This window comes from Oryzias latipes, chromosome 21 (assembly GCF_053564925.1).
Source record: "Oryzias latipes strain Hd-rR chromosome 21, Olatipes_Hd-rR_3.1".
In the NCBI taxonomy this organism is placed as follows: Eukaryota; Metazoa; Chordata; class Actinopteri; order Beloniformes; family Adrianichthyidae; genus Oryzias; species Oryzias latipes.
Window position 1 is genome coordinate 24,281,565 of NC_136257.1, and position 18,663 is coordinate 24,300,227.

Genomic DNA, 18,663 nt, shown 5'->3' on the forward strand with positions numbered 1-18,663 from the left:
GCGACTCTAGCAACAGGTCTGTTGTGTTGTATCTAGGCAACGGGAGAACCAATCACAAACTCTTCCTTGTTCATTAACAAGCGAATTGAGAACGAAAATGACACTCTCTCAGCTTTAATTTAGTTACAAATTCTAAAAAAGTCAACGTAAAAGAAAGCGCGTGACGTCACATCTTCAGAGTCAGCGCGCCATTGGTGTGTTGCTAGTTAATATGTCTAACTGGAGCAGTCACGCAGACCACACGTGATGTAGTAGACAGATTCAGAGAGTTTTGCAGGGTGACCTGTCCTCCACCTCTCACCTGATAACAGCTGTGAGCCCCAAATGCCTTCCAAGAATGAAGCAACAGTAGATACTGATGATGATAATACTGGATAATACTGACATTATCATGAAAGTAACATTTTCTAATCACAATTGTTTTATTTTAGGTCTACTGATGTTCCTTTAGTGTGTCTGGCACATGCATTTTGTAAAGTTTATTTGCACATATTTGTCATGTTAACTTTTTAACATTACATCTAGAAAGTCTATTTTTACCCACTGTTCTCAGAATGGAAGACCATGTGAGTTTAAATGCTATTTTCACTTCCCTTAGCACAAACCCCTGCTAGCCTCTGTGAAAAAGTATGTGTTTAAAGATAAATGAGCATTTGAATTTAGAAAGCTATCATTTTATTTAAATGTGATTTATCACATATTTCATTTTAAACTGAACAGGAGTCTATTTACTTAGGTTAGAAAAACAAGGGTAGTCCAGCCTTTGACTCGTTCTTTTTATTTATTTATTTATTTTGGCTGAAAATTAAACCTGACTTCAATTCTATTTCAATAGACTACAATTTTATTTAATCTCAGTCACATCATAATAACAATAAACTTTAACACAGCACACATTTTCCTATCATAAATTAAGCCAATAGTAACTATGAAAATACTTGTGTCATTTCTTAAAGTTGTTTTTAAAATAAAGTAAATAATGCAATCCATAATAAATGTTTGACTGAAAAAAAAAGAGAAAAAAATGTAAATTGGTCATAAACTTTATAAATTCAAAAAAAATCCCTGTATTAATATTGATGTGGTTAGACATATGCTGAATGACCTATAGGCCAACATTAGATTACACAGCCTGTCATATGCTGTTTAATGAGTCAGGAGATCAACAGTGTCTTAAATCTAGCGTCACATGATCTGATTTTCTGGACAAATTGAAGAAGTATACTTTTTAATTTGGTTTCTCTCTTCGTTCTGGCGTTACACAGTAACAAATCTTTGACTATCATTTGAAATGCTACATGCTTAAACCACATGATTAAAGGTACAGTGACTAAATAAGATATGTATCCCTCATTAAATATTGTAAAAGAGGAAAATAGAAAACGAGGCGCTAAGTTTTGTCTCAATTTTTTGCCCTTTCTGGAGATTTGTACTTGCACTTTCAGTTTATGGTCCCTTTTAAGATACAAATTCCTTGTTGAAACTTTGTTCTCAAATTGAAAAAAGAAAGATAGAATACTTTCTGCAAAAAAGATAATTTGGACTTTTATCGATTCTGTAGATTTTTGGCTTTATAGTTCTTATTTTTGTCAACACTTTAAAAAGTTACTTGTGGCATATACAGTGTATATATCAAAGCAAAAGAAAGCAAAAAACAAAACAAACAACTGAAATCTATGCAGAAATATATCAAATATGGGATAATTAGTCATAAAATTGATTGGAAAATGTGCATACATCCACATAAAAAAATTTTTTTATTACTCTTAATCATTAGCTCTTTTGCATCACACAAAGAAACAATTAGGTTTGACCAAAGTAGTTGAATTGATTGCGTGAAAGGGAATGGGAGGGGGCAAACTTATATAACCCCTGGCTTTTGCATTACTAACTAAATAATTATCATAAGCAACTATTGCTATTGAGTTTTTTGTTTTTCCAATTTCAATTTTACACATTTATTTCCTTTTAGATTTTTTTCAAACAATTTAAGATTTTTTTATGATTATCTATAACATTTTTAAAACAATATTGTTTTTTTTTTCTACCTGTTTCACCATTATGTCGTTATTCTGGCACCTTTGGAAGTTGTAGCATCCTCTGCTATTTAGACCAGATTTTCTTTGTTTGTTTTTGTTTTTTCCCCATCTTCTTCAGTTAATTCAGCACCAATAAAGTTATTTATTCAATATTAGTGCTTACATTATAGAATCTCTCCAGCAATTAGCAGTACACACAGTTTTCACTCCTTTATCCATTGTATTTCCTACATTTTTTTGCCCTTTTTTAAATTAAAAGCCACTTGGGTTACAACTATTGCGCTAGTTCATGAGTTCCTACATAAAACTATAACCATCGCAGCTGTTTTGGTTCTTCATTTTGCAAAAAGAGGTGCTTTTTTTCAGTGGGTTTTCTGCTGGCAGAGCTCTAAAGAGTGACTCTTCGAATTCATCTCCAGTCACGCCTGAACGGGTGATGTGCGGGAGGCGGGACCACGCATGCTTTCAGCTTGGAGAAAGCCGTTTCAAAAGACTAGGGGTTTTGGGGGAGGAACTCTGAAGAGGACCCATCATCATCATCATCATCAGTTCACCAACTCTCCTAACCGGCTGCCCCGCATCCGCAACCCCACAGAGAAAAATCCCAAGATGGCCCCGACCTCCATCAAATCCGTGCTAATCAGTGAAAGTGTCGATCCCCGCTGCAGGGCGATCCTGGAGGAAAACGGCATCCTAGTGACGGAGAAGCAGAACATGAAGAAAGAGGAATTGATTGCAGAGATTGGGGTAAGAGCGGGTCTTTTGTTGTGGAGGCTCCGAGGGCATCGGGGCACTTTTCTCTCACGCACCGTATTCCTGCGCGTACGTCCTTTATCTCGATAACGTGCTTTAATGGATGCATGTAGAGACATGCTTGCTGGATTTTGCACGTGGAGTCCGATTACCCAGATGATCTCAGCTCAGTTCCGCCCTATAGGAGAGCGGGAGGCTGATGCAACTCATCTTTGACTTTTCTTTAGACGCATTCCTCTGCGCACCCCCGTCGAACCAGCTGTGTCCTTGAACTGTAAAATTTATCAGATTACATCCAATCTAATAAAAGAAAAGAAAAGTTGCTGAACTTTTTTTCAATTATTTTTTTATTTGCTCCATCTGAATGACTGTTGTTATTGGAGCTGATTCCCAGGGCCGGATTCGTCATGATTTGAGTCCTTGGGCCAAATTGAAGTCATGGGCACCATTTATAAGATTTCAGTTTAAAATGTAGGTAGAAGACTATAAAGCTGTAAATTTATTGAACATCTATAGTTAAAGATCCACTCTGATGTAAATCGTGTTTTTGGCATTTTAACATGTTCTTGCTGCATTTTCTCATGATGGAGGACAAACTTTGAGAAATTTAAGCCTAAAATAGCATTTTCTGAGTCTTTCTTTATTCAAATAATTGTGAATCAGGCAATCGCGAAAAAGATTTGCGATGCAGACGCTACCAAGGCAAGCCACAAGCCCCCTGTTCCGATCTATTCTAATGCATCCACTTGCAGACAAAGAGATCCATGAACGTCTTTGTTTTCCTGGTCTGAGCTGGCATCTGGCTCAAAACTGTACAGCTGGATAGCTCCAATATTGCTAGCTAATTTTTTGCACCAGTAATTTTTTGTTGAGGGTGGGAGGGGCTGTAAACTAGTGGGAAAGCATGTAAACAGATTGGAAGGGGGCCGGCTTACTCCCAAGCCAACAGTCCCGCCCACAGCTCAGAAGCAAATTTCTAATGAACTACTACAGCTCTGCAGAAAGTATGTCCTAGAAAATGTCACAGGTTTTTTGATTTTCTGATCGGAGAGGGACTTTGAAGGAAAAAGTTCTTCAATCACAAGTTACTGTAGAGCATTACAGCAAAGATAGCTTACTCGTTCATGTTTTATGCACACATAATATTCTGTCTGTTGCTAATTTGTAGTGTGCTACTTTTCATGTGTTGTGCTAATGCTCCTAAACCACAAAATACAGTGGTAACACAAATGCACAAGTAACTTTTTTTTCTTCCTTTTAAAAAAAATGCAATATAAAGGATCAATAAGTTGAAGTTCTGATTGCAAGAATTATATTTTTAGTGGTTAATCAAAAAATAACAGAGCTAAATTTTTAAAAGACCTCCTCTGATCATCTTTTAAGCTATTTTAATAGTGATCCCACCTTGCATATTTCGACGTCACAAATAAGCCCCTTTTAAGCAGCATCTGCTCCAAATTCACAGTGATTTGAATAAAGAAATACTCAGAAATGCAGTTTTACGCTGAATTATCTTTATACATGTCCTCCATCATCAGAAAAATGCCACAAGAACATGTTAAAAACACCAAAAACACCATTTTCATTATAGTCGGCTAATCAGAAGTTAGTCCTAGGCACAAAATAAATTATAAACAGTTTTTGTTATGGTCATGTTGTTGAACAGCATTCAGGATTTAAGTGGATTTCATAATAAAGTGGGGTAAAATTTTTATACATCACAGCTGTTTTGTTCATCTGCCTTTTGATCACTTCTTTACATTTTAGCTCTATGATGGCCTTGTGGTCAGATCTGCAACAAAAGTAACAGCTGACATCATCAGTGCCGCTCATAATCTCAAGATCATCGGGAGAGCTGGGACCGGTGTGGATAATGTGGACGTAAATGCTGCTACCCATAAGGGCATCATTGTCATGAAGTGAGTCCCCAGTTTTAAATACTGATTCTGGTCACCGTGAAGGGCCCAGTGTAACTTTCCACTGTTTTTTCCCAGCACACCAAGCGGTAACACAATTAGTGCCGCTGAGCTGACATGTGCACTGCTGATGAGCCTTTCAAGGTACAAACTGTACCTTTCTTCTACCATCGGTAAGCAGACCTGCTATTAGCAAGGGGATTGTTAATCAGAATTTTTTTGTTTAATTTTAGGAATGTGCCTCAAGCTGTAATGTCAATGAAAGAAGGGAACTGGGACCGTAAAAAGGTAAACAGAGGCTTTCCATCTAGCCCTTCGTTTGCTTCGGCTCATAAAGCAATTGCTGTTGCATGGATGGTTCCACTGTTCATCCGCTGGTTAATAATCACATCTGACACTTGGGTTCTCATTGTTTGGATTTTGGGTGCTTTATTCCCTTCACTGCAGTTCATGGGTTCAGAGCTGTATGGCAAAGTTCTAGGAATAGTTGGACTTGGAAGAATCGGGAAGGAAGTTGCCACGAGAATGCAAGCCTTTGGCATGAAGGTGGGTTGTAGAAATACAACACGCTGAGACTTGTGAGTAATATTAAGATGAACAGGTTTTTTCTCTTTTCAGACTGTTGGTTATGATCCTATTACTCCACTGGAGGTGTCAGCTAGCTGGGGGGTGGAGCAGATGTCGCTGGAGCAGCTATGGCCTCTGTGTGACTACATTACTGTCCACACTCCCCTCATGCCCTCCACTGTTGGTGAGCGCTGTTCTTCTCAGGGAATAGATGCTGGTGGGGATGTATCTGTGGTTGTGACCAAATTCCTTCACTACTCACTACATAGTGCACTATAAAGTGCGTTTGCCATTTTGTTGGGCTGTCCGACTCCAAAACACAGAAATGCTCTAGAAATTTCTCTAAAAAAACAGTGTTCATTGATGCTCACTAGATTGGTAAAAAATATACTACAATGCATTGCGTTTGAACAATTTTTGTGGAAAAAAATGTATTTTCATTTTCTTTTATAAATCATCCAAATTGTCATCATTAGAACAGAGTGGATTCATAAACAGACTGTTTGTACTTATTAGGTTTTTACTTTGTGAAATCAGCGACGTCATACATTCTATTAAAAAATGAACACGGTGTCTTTTAAAATCAAGGGCACTGGATTGACACTGTATAGTTTTTTAGTAGTTTGTACAAAGCCTGGGATTTACTCTGGCTTTTTTCCAAGGTCTCCTCAATGACAACACATTTGCTAAGTGCAAGAAAGGAGTGAAGGTTGTGAACTGTGCGAGAGGGGGCATCATTGATGAGGCTGCTCTTCTCAGAGCTTTGGAGTCTGGACAGTGTGGAGGAGCAGGGCTCGATGTCTTCAATGAGGTAATATTTTAACACCCACTAATGAAAATGGTGTTTTTGGTGCTTTTAACATGTTCTTTTACTGATGATGGAGGACATGTATCAAGAAAATTAAGCTAAAAATTGCATTTCAGAGTATTCAAATCACTGTAACATTTGAGATTTTGACTTTTACACTCTTTTATAGGGAATTTATCAATTAAGCAAGATATTTAACTCAAAAGTCAAAGTCATAACATTTGTCCTTTATGTAACCCAGACGACTTCAGAAAAACTGCTTTGTTTTTGTACATCAGCAATACTAATGAACAAAACCTATCTTTTACAGGAGCCACCTAAGAACCGTTCTCTGGTGGACCATCCCAATGTCATCAGCTGTCCGCACTTGGGCGCCAGTACGAAGGAGGCTCAGGCTCGCTGTGGGGAGGACATAGCCCAGCAAATTGTGGACATGGTGAAAGGCAAGAACTTGGTTGGAGCAGTAAGTCCTCCCAGATGTCTTCAAGTTTAAATGAACTTTAGAAAAACAAACTTTGTTTTTGAGCATGTTCACAGCAGAATCAAGTTTGTTTCCTCAGAGTCTCTATGTTAGGGCTCTTAATTTTGACTAAAGGACAGGGTCCACCCCCTCTTTACCTCTTGTGCATTTATTATTGATAAAATTCAGAAATTTATATTCCACTATCAAGTTTCAACTTGCACGAATTTAAGGAATTGTGTAAGTTGGAGTTCTGTCAGGAGCCTTCACACTCATATCGTGTTTGTGTCAAAATGTACCCCTTTTTCAAGTCTGAAAACGGGTACATTTTGACCCAAACACAGCATAAGGGTTAAAAAGCCATAATGTTAATAAAAAAGTCTTTCCATCAAATTACATTCAAATATGATTGAACTGCAGCTGATCAGCGATTTGCAATTGACGCCATTGCTTCTGTGTTATGGTGAAGGTCAATGCTCAAGTTTTGGCTGGCACGTTCTCCCAGGAGTCCCACCTGCTCATCAAACTGGGAGAATCTCTGGGAGCATTGCTTCAGTCCTGCAGTGCCGCCAAGAAGCCGTTGAGTCGAGTTCAGATCACATCTCAAGGTGAAACTGCTTCGCTAACTTGTTTTGTGTTGGGAAACTATATACTTGTAGTTGGAAAACTTTGTTCTTTCTTGTGTCTTATTACTTGGAGACAACATAAAATTGGATTCAGTCCAGAATTTGTCTTTTTTCAAGTAAATAGATCATTTTACTTTGAAATCTTACACTGACTTTTTCAAAAAAAAAAGTGATTGAGATGTTTTGTACAACTCAGGCGAGTGCATGAAGTCCTGCACTGGTTACATGAAGTCAGCTGTGTTGGTCGGCCTGCTCAGCCAGGACTGTGAATGTCGCCCAAACCTCATCAATGTCCTCAGCCTGTCCAAGCAGAAAGAAATTGAGGTACATTTAACGCAATGTGACAATCACAGACCAATTTTTCTTTGATTTGAGTCTTTCTATGTGTGTACTGCCTCTTCAGGTGAGTCAGACCCACGGTGCATCTGAAGGTGACGGTGTGTGTAAGGTGGAACTAGTTGCCGGCGGCTGCAGCTATAGAGTCAGCGGATCAGTTCAAGGAGGGGTCCCTGTCCTGCTGGAGCTGAACGGTAGCGTGTTCCGGCAACCCATCGCTCTCTGTGGAAATCTGCTGTTCTTCAGGGCTTCTGGTGGTCCTCAACTGCTGTCTTCAATGGCTGGTACGAACACAAACCCTGCAAAACTTAGAGTAAAAGCATAAGATGTTTGCTTATAAAGAGTTTCTTTGTCTCTTCTTTCTTTATAACTGTAAAACTGTAGTCGAAGCAGGTTAAAACCTCAATTTCTATGCAAAAATCTTCTGATTCTTCACTTTTGAGATGAAATCACACTAAACATCATGTTAGCACATTTATACATAATAATACACTGTCGTCCTCACAAACGTTAACCTATGATACATCAACTCAAATGTGTTTGGTTTTTTTAATTCACCTTGAAGTATTCTTTTATACGTTCTTTAGGAGTGTTGGCAGCAAACGGAGTGGAGATTCAGAGTTTCAGCGCTCCCACCGCCCACCCTGAGGATCCATGGCACTGCGTGGGGGTGTCTTCCCTCCTGCCAGATCTGAGTGTCTTGAAGCCTTCGGTAAAGGACGCAGCACAGCTTCAGATTTAAATGGAAACAGCACTTAACCACTCCGGAAACTAATTCCATCACAACGTTAACCTTGCAATGAGGTTTTAACATAAATAATCTGCCTTGACTTTTGTGTTTACAGCTAACAAATTGTTTAGAAGTTGCATAATTAACAGATAAAACTTTTTGTTTTTATGTATTTTTGCGATTTGGTCTTCTTTTGAGATTCTCAAATAAAAATATTACAAAATATTTGTCCTCGGTTATAGTTATTGACTCATGAGATATAATAGAAACTTGAGAAAACTCTTTAAAATTAAATAGAGCAATTAAAGCAAATTTGAAGTGAAATCTTCTGTCACGTAGGCTGGTTTTAAGGAAGTGTGTGTGGTAAAGCACAAATACACTGTCCAATATGTAATCCCTGCAATAAGTTATGTCTAACATCAAACTGGTGCACTTTATTGCTGCATCTGCTGTACTTAGGCACATGTTTTTTCCTCAAGAGGAAGAACTTTGTTTAGTCCGGATGTCACAAATAAAAACTGATCACTTCTTTCATATTTCTCTTCCAAAACCATTAACTTGGCTTCTATTAAAGCTTTAGAATGAAAAATTTTAGTAGGGTTATAACAAATAATTGATGAATTTATTTATATTCCATATGATCCAACCAGATTTATCTGTCTGAGGCAAGTTGGTAATCACAGATCGACCTATACCATAATAAAATTATTTCAAAATGAAACATGTCAAAAATAACCAATGTTGGCATGGTCGGTTTATTTTACTGTATGGTAAAAACGGTAAAAACGATCAAGTGCATCACAGCAGATGACATGTGGTGAAATGATCAGGCCATCATTACAGTCCAATTTGTGTAAATTTTACAAAGACGTGTGGTAGAATGTTCCAATAATCTTTTGTAGTATTTTAATTTGGAAAATCAACAATGGGCAAACTTTTTTTAAACTAAAATGTGAATGGATTTGTCATTAATTCTTGTTTACTTGTTTGTTTGCACACATATTACATTTACACTTAATTATCTTGCAAGATATCCAAGGAATATTGACTATGAATCATTTCGGCAAAATTAAATTACTATATGAATCAAACTGGTATTAAAATGAATCTTTACACCCCTAATATTTTTTTTTTTCAAAAACCTAAATTAATGCCTTTTTGCCAGAAACTACTACAGAGAGATTGTTTTCATTAATTGCTAAAGTTAAAATAATATGACACACCCTTAATTCTATCAAGTGAAACGTGTTAAAAGTTATTTTAGGTGTGGGCTGAAGTTGAAATTGAATTTTTACAAGTTCTCAATTTAAAGTTGAAAATACCATTTCAGACTAAAGAGTTTTAGAAACAAAAGTTTTCTGAGAACAGCACTTACTTTTACTGCATCCACTACATAAAAAGACAGAATCGCCAATATGGGAAGATGCTGCCATCTAGTGGATTGTTCGGCAGGAACATTTCTTTTACAGTAATCCCCTCTACTTTTCCAACTTAGTTAGTTATTAAACTTAAAAGACTCCAAAAGTCCACCAACACCAAAGGACTATAAGATATTTTTCCCCCACAATTAACCATTAACTGCAGATGACCCAAAGTTATTTTCACATCATATTTAGTAAGTCTTCTTCTTTCTCTTTCGGCTTTTCCCATCAGGGGTCGCCACAGCGAATCATCCTTTTCCACCTCACTCTATCATGAACATCTTCTACCCTAACATTAGCCAACTTCATGTCCTCTGTTAAGACATCCATGTATCTCCTCTTTGGCCGTCCTCTTGCCCTCCTGCCAGGCAGCTCCATCTCCAACATCCTTCTACCAATATATCCACTATCCCTCCTCTGAACATGTCCAAACCATCTCAGTCTGGCTTCTCTGACTTTGTCCCTAACACAGGCAACATGAACCGTCCCTCTGATGTACTCGTTCCTTATCCTGTCTAACCTGGTCACTCCTAAAGAGAACCTCAACATCTTCATCTCCGCTACCTCCATCTCAGCCTCTTGTCTCTGTCTCACTGCTACCGTCTCTAACCCATAGAGCAGAGCTGGTCTCACCACTGTCTTGTACACCTTTCCTTTGAGTCTTGCTGGCACTCTTCTGTCACACAACACTCCTGACACTTTCCTCCACCCGCTCCAACCTGCCTGCACTCGCCTCTTCACCTCTTTTCCACACTCCCCATCACACTGAACTGTTGACCCCAAGTACTTAAACTCCTGCACCTTCTTCACCTCAGCCCCCTGTAACCTAACGCTTCTACCTTGATCCCTCTCGTTCAGACACATGTATTCTGTCTTACTATGACTGACCTTCATGCCTCTTCTTTCCAGAGCAAACCTCCACCTCTCTAGCTGTTCCTCCACCTGCTCTCTACTCTCACTGCAAATTACAATGTCATCTGCAAACATCATTGTCCAGGGAGATTCCTGTCTTACCTCGTCTGTCAGCCTGTCCATCAGCATAGCAAACAAAAAAGGACTCAAAGCTGATCCTTGGTGTAGTCCCACCTCCACCTTGAACTCCTCTGTCTGACCTACAGCACATCTCACCACCATCATACTTCTCTCATACATGTCCTGAACTACTCTGACATACTTCTCTGCCACTCCAGACAATCTCATACAGTACCACAGCTCCTCCCTCGGCACCCTGTCATACGCCTTCTCTAAATCTACGAACACACAATGCAGCTCCTTCTGACCATCTCTGTACTTTTCCATCAACATTCTCAAAGCAAAAATGGCATCAGTGGTGCTCTTACGGGGCATGAAACCATACTGCTGCTCACAAATCTCCACCTTCTTCCTAAGCCTGGCTTCCACTACTCTTTCCCACAGCTTCATTGTGTGGCTCATCAACTTTATTCCTCTATAGTTGCTGCAGTTCTGCGTGTCACCCTTGTTCTTAAAGATCGGAACCAGAACGCTTCTCCTCCATTCCTCGGGCATCTTCTCACTCTCTAAAATCCTATTGAACAACCTCGTTAGAAATTCCACTGCTGTCTCTCCTAAGCACTTCCATACCTCCACAGGTACGTCATCAGGACCAACGGCCTTTCCGCTCTTCATCCTTTTCAGAGCCTTCCTAACCTCATCCTTTCCAATCTCTGCTACTTCCTGCTCCACAACAACCACATCTTCCTCCCTTCTTTCCCTGTCATTTTCCACGTTCATCAGCTCCTCAAAATACTCCTTCCATCTTTTTTGTACACTCTCTTGGGTTGTTAGCACCTTTCCATCTCTGTCCTTAATCACCCTTATCTGTTGCACGTCCTTCCCATCTCTGTCTCTCTGTCTGGCTAGTCTGTACAAGTCCTTCTCTCCTTCCTTTGTGTCTAACCTGTCATATAGCTCATCATAAGCTTTCTGTTTGGCCTTTGCCACCTCTCTCTTCACTCTACGCTGCGCTTCCTTGTACTCCTGTCTACCTTCCTCAGTCCTTTCTACATCCCACTTCTTTTTAGCCAACCTCTTCCTCTGGACGCATTCCTGTACTTCCTCATTCCACCACCAAGTCTCTTTACCGTCTTTCCTCTTTCCAGATGACACACCAAGCACCTTCCTACCTGTTTCCCTGATAATCTCTGCTGTAGTTTCCCAGTCATCTGGAAGCTCATCCTGACCACCCAGGACCTGTCTCAACTTCTGCCTAAATTCCTCACAAGTTTCTTCATTCTGTAGCTTCCACCACTTGGTCTTCTTTTCTGTTTTCCCTCTCTTCTTCTTCCTGACCTCCAGAGTCATCTTACACACCACCATGCGGTGCTGTCTAGCTACACTCTCTCCTACTACCACTTTGCAGTCATTAACCTCTCTCAAATGACCTCGTCTGCATAGGATGTAGTCCACCTGAGTACTCCTACCTCCACTTCTGTATGTCACTCTATGTTCCTCTCTCTTCTGGAAGTAAGTGTTGACTACAGCCATTTCCATCCTCTTCGCAAAGTCCACCACCATCTGTCCCTCCAGATTCCTTTCCTTCACACCAAACCTGCCCATCACCTCCTCATCACCTCTGTTGCCCTCACCAACATGCCCATTAAAGTCTGCTCCAATAATAACTCTCTCTCCTCTGGGAAAACTCTCTATGACCTCATCCAACTCACTCCAGAATCTCTCCTTCACTTCTAACTCACAGCCAACCTGTGGCGCATACCCACTGACTACATTCACCATCACCCCTTCAATTTCCAACTTTAGGCTCATCATCCTGTCTGAGACTCTTTTCACCTCTAGAACCCTGTTTACAAACTCCCCCTTCAGAATCACTCCTACCCCGTTTCTCTTCCTATCAACACCATGATAGAACAGTTTGTATCCTCCTCCAATACTACGTGCCTTGCTGCCCTTCCACCTTGTCTCCTGCACACACAGTACATCTACCTTCCTTCTCTCCATCATGTCTGCCAGCTCTCTGCCTTTCCCTGTCATTGTGCCAACGTTAAGAGTCCCTATTCTCAAACCTATGTTCCTGCCTTTTCCCTTCTCTCTCTGGCCACGGACCCTTCTGCCTCCTCTCTTTCTTCGACCAACAGTAGTCAAATTTCCACCGACACCCTGTAGGTTAACAGCATCGGTGGCGGTCGTTGTTAACCCGGGCCTCGACCGATCCGGTATGTCTAAAGTGGTGTGGATGATTCGCATAGTTATTTTGGCAATTTTTACGCCGGATGCCCTTCCTGACGCAACCCTCTCTATTTATCCGGGCTTGGGACCGGCACAGAGGCAACTGGCTTGCAACCCCTGTGGCTAGATTCATTCATATTTAGTAAGTATTATTTAAAAAAATGTGTCTTATTTTCACCTGAACCTTGTTATCTCAAGATGTGTTTTTCTTTGGGCAAATAAAGGGGAAAAAATACATTGTTTACCTTTACATGGAAAGAAAAAAAAAAGACTTAACATATCGATGAAACACAGAAGACATCAACCTCCCACTCTTTCTAATTCATTATCTCACAGTGGCTCCCAGATTTGTGAGTGTGGTCAATATAGTGGGAGCAAAACATAAGAGAAGAACCTGTTGAGCTTTCTATTACAGAATTCTGTAATGATGATTACCCCAAATCTACAATACCCTTCATCTTTTCTCTTGTCGATAGCATGTTAGTTGAACACACACAGACTGGACTGGATTAGAACCAGATTGAGGATGGTAACCTCTTTCGTGTTTGTGCTCAAATGTTTTCTCCCACTTGTTTTGTTTCTACGTCCTTGTCAGCTTATGTCATGTCTTGCTTTGACAAAAAAAAAAAAAACTGCGTTTAAGAAAAACAGAAGATGAAGGCTGGGAAAAAAACTGAGTCTCACAACAAAGACGTGAGACCTCTCTAACCTTCGGTTTCCTACTGATAAGCCACTGCAAAGTTCCTGGTTCTCACGTGGCAAAAAATATAAGAAAACAGACACTACAACCTGCAGCAGCCTGTCTGGCTTTAAATACATGATCTTTAAACAGCTATACAGTTTTATTATGAATACAGAAAAATTAAAATAGTTAAAATCAATGATGATAAAATCTTAGCCTCTTTGACCACTCGTGATGCAATGAGAGGGTTGGTTTAGTGGCACCACCACATAGCAAGAAGATTTGGATTTTTTCTGTGTGAAGTGCAAGTCCTCCCCTTTAGATTTTCACTGACACTTCCTTCCACAGTCTGAACACGTGTTTGATTAAGTTTTAATTGATAAATTGATTCAAAAATTGCTCCTATATTTATTAGTGTGTAGTTGTATGTCTGTGTGGCCCTGCAATGGACTGGTGAAGTGTGCTCACCCCACAGTGGCTATAGCTTCAGCATCCCTGTGATCCCAAACAGAATGAGTGGGAACAGAATAATGGACAACACCATTTTTTGCGTGTTTAGGGAGTAAAATGTAAACGGTGAAAACAATTAAGATAAGCAATCAAAATAAAAAAGTTTATCCTGAAGTAAACTAAATGCCATATGACATTTAATTGAGTTATTAAAAAGTTTAATTTTTTAAGATTTTAAAGTAGGTCTTCACACTTTGTTTTTGTTTATTTTTTTAATAATGGACTTTTTTTTATTTGGGCTCTTCTCGTTTTCCGTATTTTTACGCAAAGGCATAATATCTTGTAGGCCTAAACACTGTGAATTATTCTTCTTTTTATGTTTTTAGGTGAAAGTTAAAACCGTGGAATAACTTCTCTCCAATGATCACGCCCCCCCCCCCCCCCCCCCTTTTTTTATTTTTTTCTTACAGTGCAGCAGGGCGCACGGTGCCGTTAATCCACAGGATTAGGTAAAGCTTCGGCCGCATTAAATGACACGTTCAGAATACCATGGCGACGACTAGACTGGGAGGAAAAATCGTGAATGGGTCATTTGAATGGTTTCTTCTTCTCCTCCTGATCTGTATCCAGTTCGTGTTCAGTGAGCGGCTCCGCTCCTTCTACTAATGCGCCGTCCGTGAGCGCGTCATGAGACTGGACTGATATTTATAGGCACTGAGAGAAAATAGCGGTGTGAGAGGGATTCCTCTGAAGGGCTGCTTGGCTTTGTCAAGGACCAGGACACCAGAGCGCAGGGCAGGGAGGAGATGATGAGGGGGGGATGGCCACTGCGCTCAAATAGCCTACCAAAATAGGACCGATGCGCCTGCAGCCATGATCTAAATTGAGGTTCATGTTTGAACTGGAAGAGGGGGCGTTTGGAAGGGAGAGGACAAAAGCGCGATCCATCCATGGAAGAAGTTTAGAGGTAACCCACCTTTTTGAATTTATTTTTAAAGGTGAAGGTGGATTACAATGGAAATACTGTTTTCGTGATTCTCTTGTTTTCCAGGATATCATGATGTCACAAACCACTAAAGAGATCTACACATTTGATTTCTGTGATGGGGAGCACGCGGCTCACCTTTTGGATGCGCTCCGGCATTTCTACGTGGGCGGCTTGTTCACTGACGTGAGCTTGCAGTGTGGTGAATCCGGAGAGGTGTTTCCCTGTCACAGAGCCCTTCTGGCAGCCCGCAGCTCTTATTTTAAAGTCATGTTTACAGCTGATATGAGGGAAAGATCCAACAGCTTCATCAAGCTGACTGGAGTGGACTGCGCAGCTCTGCGCGCTCTGCTGGATTATGTTTACACCGCGCAGGTGCGCATCACTGACAGGACCGTGCAGAGCCTGCTGGAGGCTGCGGACCTCCTTCAGTTCACCTCTGTTAAACAAGCATGTGAGGACTTCCTCATTCGCCTCATGGACGTGGACAACTGTCTGGGCATGCACGCGTTTGCTGAGCTGCACCTGTGCACCAAGCTGGAAAGGGAGGCACGGAGACTGATGCTGAGCAGATTCACAGAACTCACCGATCAAGAGGAGTTCCTGGATTTGGACTTTGAGAAAGTGAGGTCAGTTCTTTCTACTCAGAGCATCACTGCACAGAGAGATGAAGATCTCATTGGTGCTATTGTGAAGTGGGTCACTCATAGGTTGGATGACCGTGTCCCCTATGTGTTAAAGCTCCTGCACTGCATGGATCTGGATCTGGATGAGATTTATTTCAGATCTTCATTAGAAGTGTACAGACAGTACCTGTCAAAAGATGATGGGAAGCTGAGGTCCGTCATCTTTCAGGCTTTGAGATCCAATGGCAAAGAAATCTCCACAAGAATAAAAATATCCTCCAGCGTGTATATCATCGGAGGATACTACTGGCACCCTCTTTGTGAGGTGCACATCTGGGATCCTATCAGCAACACATGGGTACAAGGCAAAGATATTCCTGACTACGAAAGAGAAAGCTACAGCGTCACCCTGCTTGGAGCAAACATTTATGTGACCGGGGGCTACAGAACAAATACAGTGGAGGCCCTGGACAGTGTTTCTATCTATAACTGTGATTCTGATGAATGGAGCAAAGGTTGCCCCATGATCACAGCCAGGTACTATCACTCCTCTGTGGCTCTGCGTGGCTGTATTTATGTCTTGGGAGGATACAGAGCAGGAGCTCCGGAGCGGGAGACTGAATTTTATGATCCTTTAAAAAAGAAATGGTTTTCTGTCTCCAAAATGATTCAAGGTATGCTAAAACATCTAAAGATGAAGAAGAGCTTTTCTAAGAAGAGCTTTTAGTGAGATTTTGTGCACACTTTACTACATCAAAGAGTTGGTTGTTATAGTTGGACATTCAGACGTTGGACAAAAACGACTTTCTTTCTGACCTTAGAGACAGCTGGATTGTTTCGTCAGTTGATGGGGTTTGCTTTGTTGTCAAGGAGATGGCTTAGTTGTTATGACAACAGTAAGGAGTCTGTACTTTATCACAAAAACAACTCAATACCTGAGTTTTTTTTCTCCTCTTGCGTTCTAACGGGATCACTGAGGCCATGCATGCAGAACTGAGCAAACTCCATTTGGTGATGAAAGATTTAAGATACAGTTAAAAAACTGGACCTTTAAGATGTTTCCCTTTCAGTGTTAAGATAAATATTGGCTCATGCCCTATTTCCCAGCAGTTTTTGGCCCATTTTCAGAAGTTTAAATCTCCAGAACCATACTATTTATGCACCGCTAACAACTGAGCATGACAGTTATGAAGCGAAATCAAATTAACGTTTCACATACACATAAGGTGAAATGATTTATTGCAGAGGTTCAATGATTTTTCCCTTCTAAAGGTGTAGGGAATGCCACTGCTTGCACAGTTGCAGAGAAAATCTATGTGACTGGAGGCCACTATGGATACAGAGGAAGCTGCACATATGAGAACATCCAGATGTACAACCCTGATACTAACGAATGGAGTATCATTACGATGAGTCCCCATCCAGGTAAGTAAAGTTCACAACAGACAAGACAGAATCATTATTGGATTGATTCTTGTTTCCTAAGGTGAAATCTTCTTCCTCCAGAGCACGGGCTGTGTTCTGTGTCCCTGAACAACAAGCTATTTTTAATGGGTGGGCAGACGGCCGTCGCAGACTGCTACGACACGGAGAAAGATGAATGGAAGCCTGTATCCATGATGAATGAGAGGAGAATGGAGTGTGGAGCTGTGGTAATAAATGGATCTATATATGTGACAGGAGGATATTCCTACTCCAAAGGGACGTACCTGGAAAGCATTGAGAAATACGACCCGGACTTGGACTCATGGAAGATTGTGGGTTCTCTTCCAAGCCCTACCAGGTCCCATGGATGTGTTTCCATTCTTGGTATTCACTGACAAGCCTTTGCTGTTGTGCCAGATTGATCAAATAGTATATTCCCTATGCAATATTGTAGGAATATTTTTGTACTCTTATACAGAACTTTATTTTCTTTCTTTCAGGAAGTATTTGCTAAATATTCAGTTAGTTTGTTGTTACTAAGGGTGTATTCAGACTGGGGAAACCGTTTGGTCCAGACCCGGTCCGCTTAATCTGGCACGGATCGAGTCCTTGGTCTGTATACAGGCTCCCGTCAAGGGGACGTCCCTGTTCCGTACAAAAGCTTGTAAACAAAACCATGTGGCTAAAGATTTCTTCAGGGATAAATTATGGAAGTCCCGTGCTCTTAATTCATTCAAACTTTATATTTCGTTGACAAATTTTGCACATCTGTTTCAACATCAGGCTCAACCCTTTTTACTCGCTTCTTTGGTCCGGTGGAGGTGTGTTGCAGGGCTGGTTACTGGCAAGAAGACAGTTAAGAAGGTATGCTAATAAGTGTTCATGACACATAGATTGTCAGGAAAACAGTGAGAAAATCAATGCGTGTCATGCTAAAAATTGTTTTGATGAGTGTGAATTCATCCAATCACATTTCAATGAGTTGGTGTGTCTCATCGTTGTGCTGTTAAGACATTGATTTAAGAGAATTCTGTCAACGAACTACAAAGTAGCTTTTAGGATGACATTACAGCAGCACCTGTCGGGCATGTGCAGCATAACAAGACAAAGAGAAGCATGTAAAAAGTGTTTCTAACTGTGTTAAAATAAACATTCTAACAAATAAACAGTTGGACTCTTTTTTTCTGTTTGAAAACACGACAATCGTTGCTTTATATTTGTCCACCAGTCTGACGCAGGGCCACAATCACACATTAAGACTTTTTTGGGCAGTGGGAGGCAACCAGAGTCCACACAGAAAGGTCTCAATACATCCTCTTTAATGTACCCCACCCAGGACTCTGTGAGGTAATTGTTATAATATCATAGTGTATTACAGTGAATTTAACCCGTTTTTTCTCCCATTATTGTTATTAAATTAAAAGTGCAGTTCTTTGAGCTTAGTTGGTACTACAAATGTAAAGCAGGAGCAAAAAATGAAAACAATGTGCAAAAATTCTTGAAAGCCAAGATGAGTCAGTACACACAATACCTGGGTGTAGAAAATATTTTGAGAGGCTCAAGAGTACATTTAAAAATATGGTTTTTGTTTTTTTATTTTTGTAATTGTCACCGGATGGGGGCTCGAGAGCCGGT

The 18,663-nt window shown here is 40.5% G+C and overlaps 2 protein-coding genes and 1 long non-coding RNA gene across 5 annotated transcripts; 2 read left to right on the forward strand and 1 right to left on the reverse strand.

Annotated features, from left to right (window-relative positions):
- Window positions 1-92: 92 nt before the first annotated feature.
- On the forward strand, window positions 93-8,460 carry phgdh (phosphoglycerate dehydrogenase). 2 transcript variants are annotated; one of them, XM_078939301.1, is made up of 13 exons: window positions 93-194; window positions 2,459-2,786; window positions 4,560-4,711; window positions 4,787-4,852; window positions 4,942-4,996; window positions 5,156-5,254; window positions 5,327-5,459; window positions 5,938-6,086; window positions 6,394-6,546; window positions 7,013-7,151; window positions 7,366-7,493; window positions 7,573-7,789; window positions 8,093-8,460. In XM_078939301.1, exons 2-13 carry the CDS (start codon window positions 2,499-2,501, stop codon window positions 8,245-8,247), a joined length of 1,734 nt encoding a protein of 577 aa, XP_078795427.1. In that variant the 5' UTR covers window positions 93-194; window positions 2,459-2,498; the 3' UTR covers window positions 8,248-8,460. The 2 variants fall into 2 exon arrangements, with proteins under 2 accessions (XP_078795427.1, XP_004081793.2); XM_004081745.5 differs by lacking the exon at window positions 93-194 and having other exon boundaries at window positions 2,442-2,786.
- Window positions 5,121-8,204, reverse strand: LOC144988664 (uncharacterized). The gene is made up of 2 exons (XR_013652628.1): window positions 8,064-8,204; window positions 5,121-7,812 (listed from the first exon to the last, which is right to left on the reverse strand). It is a non-coding gene; the product is annotated as an uncharacterized LOC144988664 (long non-coding RNA).
- A 6,247-nt stretch (window positions 8,461-14,707) lies between the features above and the next one.
- On the forward strand, window positions 14,708-18,194 carry klhl23 (kelch-like family member 23). 2 transcript variants are annotated; one of them, XM_004081914.5, is made up of 4 exons: window positions 14,708-14,959; window positions 15,044-16,277; window positions 16,876-17,028; window positions 17,110-18,194. In XM_004081914.5, the coding sequence occupies exons 1-4, from the start codon at window positions 14,885-14,887 to the stop codon at window positions 17,421-17,423; spliced, it is 1,776 nt and encodes a 591-aa protein (XP_004081962.2). In that variant the 5' UTR covers window positions 14,708-14,884; the 3' UTR covers window positions 17,424-18,194. The 2 variants fall into 2 exon arrangements, with proteins under 2 accessions (XP_004081962.2, XP_078795426.1); XM_078939300.1 differs by having other exon boundaries at window positions 14,708-16,277.
- Window positions 18,195-18,663: the final 469 nt, after the last annotated feature.

Bases quoted from the DNA above. Each gene is read 5' to 3' on its own strand.
- klhl23 (XM_078939300.1), top strand. From the start codon at position 14,885: ATGTTTGAACTGGAAGAGGGGGCGTTTGGAAGGGAGAGGACAAAAGCG. The intron at 16,278-16,875 runs GTATGCTAAAAC...TCCCTTCTAAAG, and splicing joins TGTCTCCAAAATGATTCAAG to GTGTAGGGAATGCCACTGCT. The intron at 17,029-17,109 runs GTAAGTAAAGTT...TTCTTCCTCCAG, and splicing joins TACGATGAGTCCCCATCCAG to AGCACGGGCTGTGTTCTGTG.
- phgdh (XM_078939301.1), top strand. From the start codon at position 2,499: ATGCTTTCAGCTTGGAGAAAGCCGTTTCAAAAGACTAGGGGTTTTGGG. The intron at 2,787-4,559 runs GTAAGAGCGGGT...TTTACATTTTAG, and splicing joins AATTGATTGCAGAGATTGGG to CTCTATGATGGCCTTGTGGT. The intron at 7,494-7,572 runs GTACATTTAACG...CTGCCTCTTCAG, and splicing joins CCAAGCAGAAAGAAATTGAG to GTGAGTCAGACCCACGGTGC.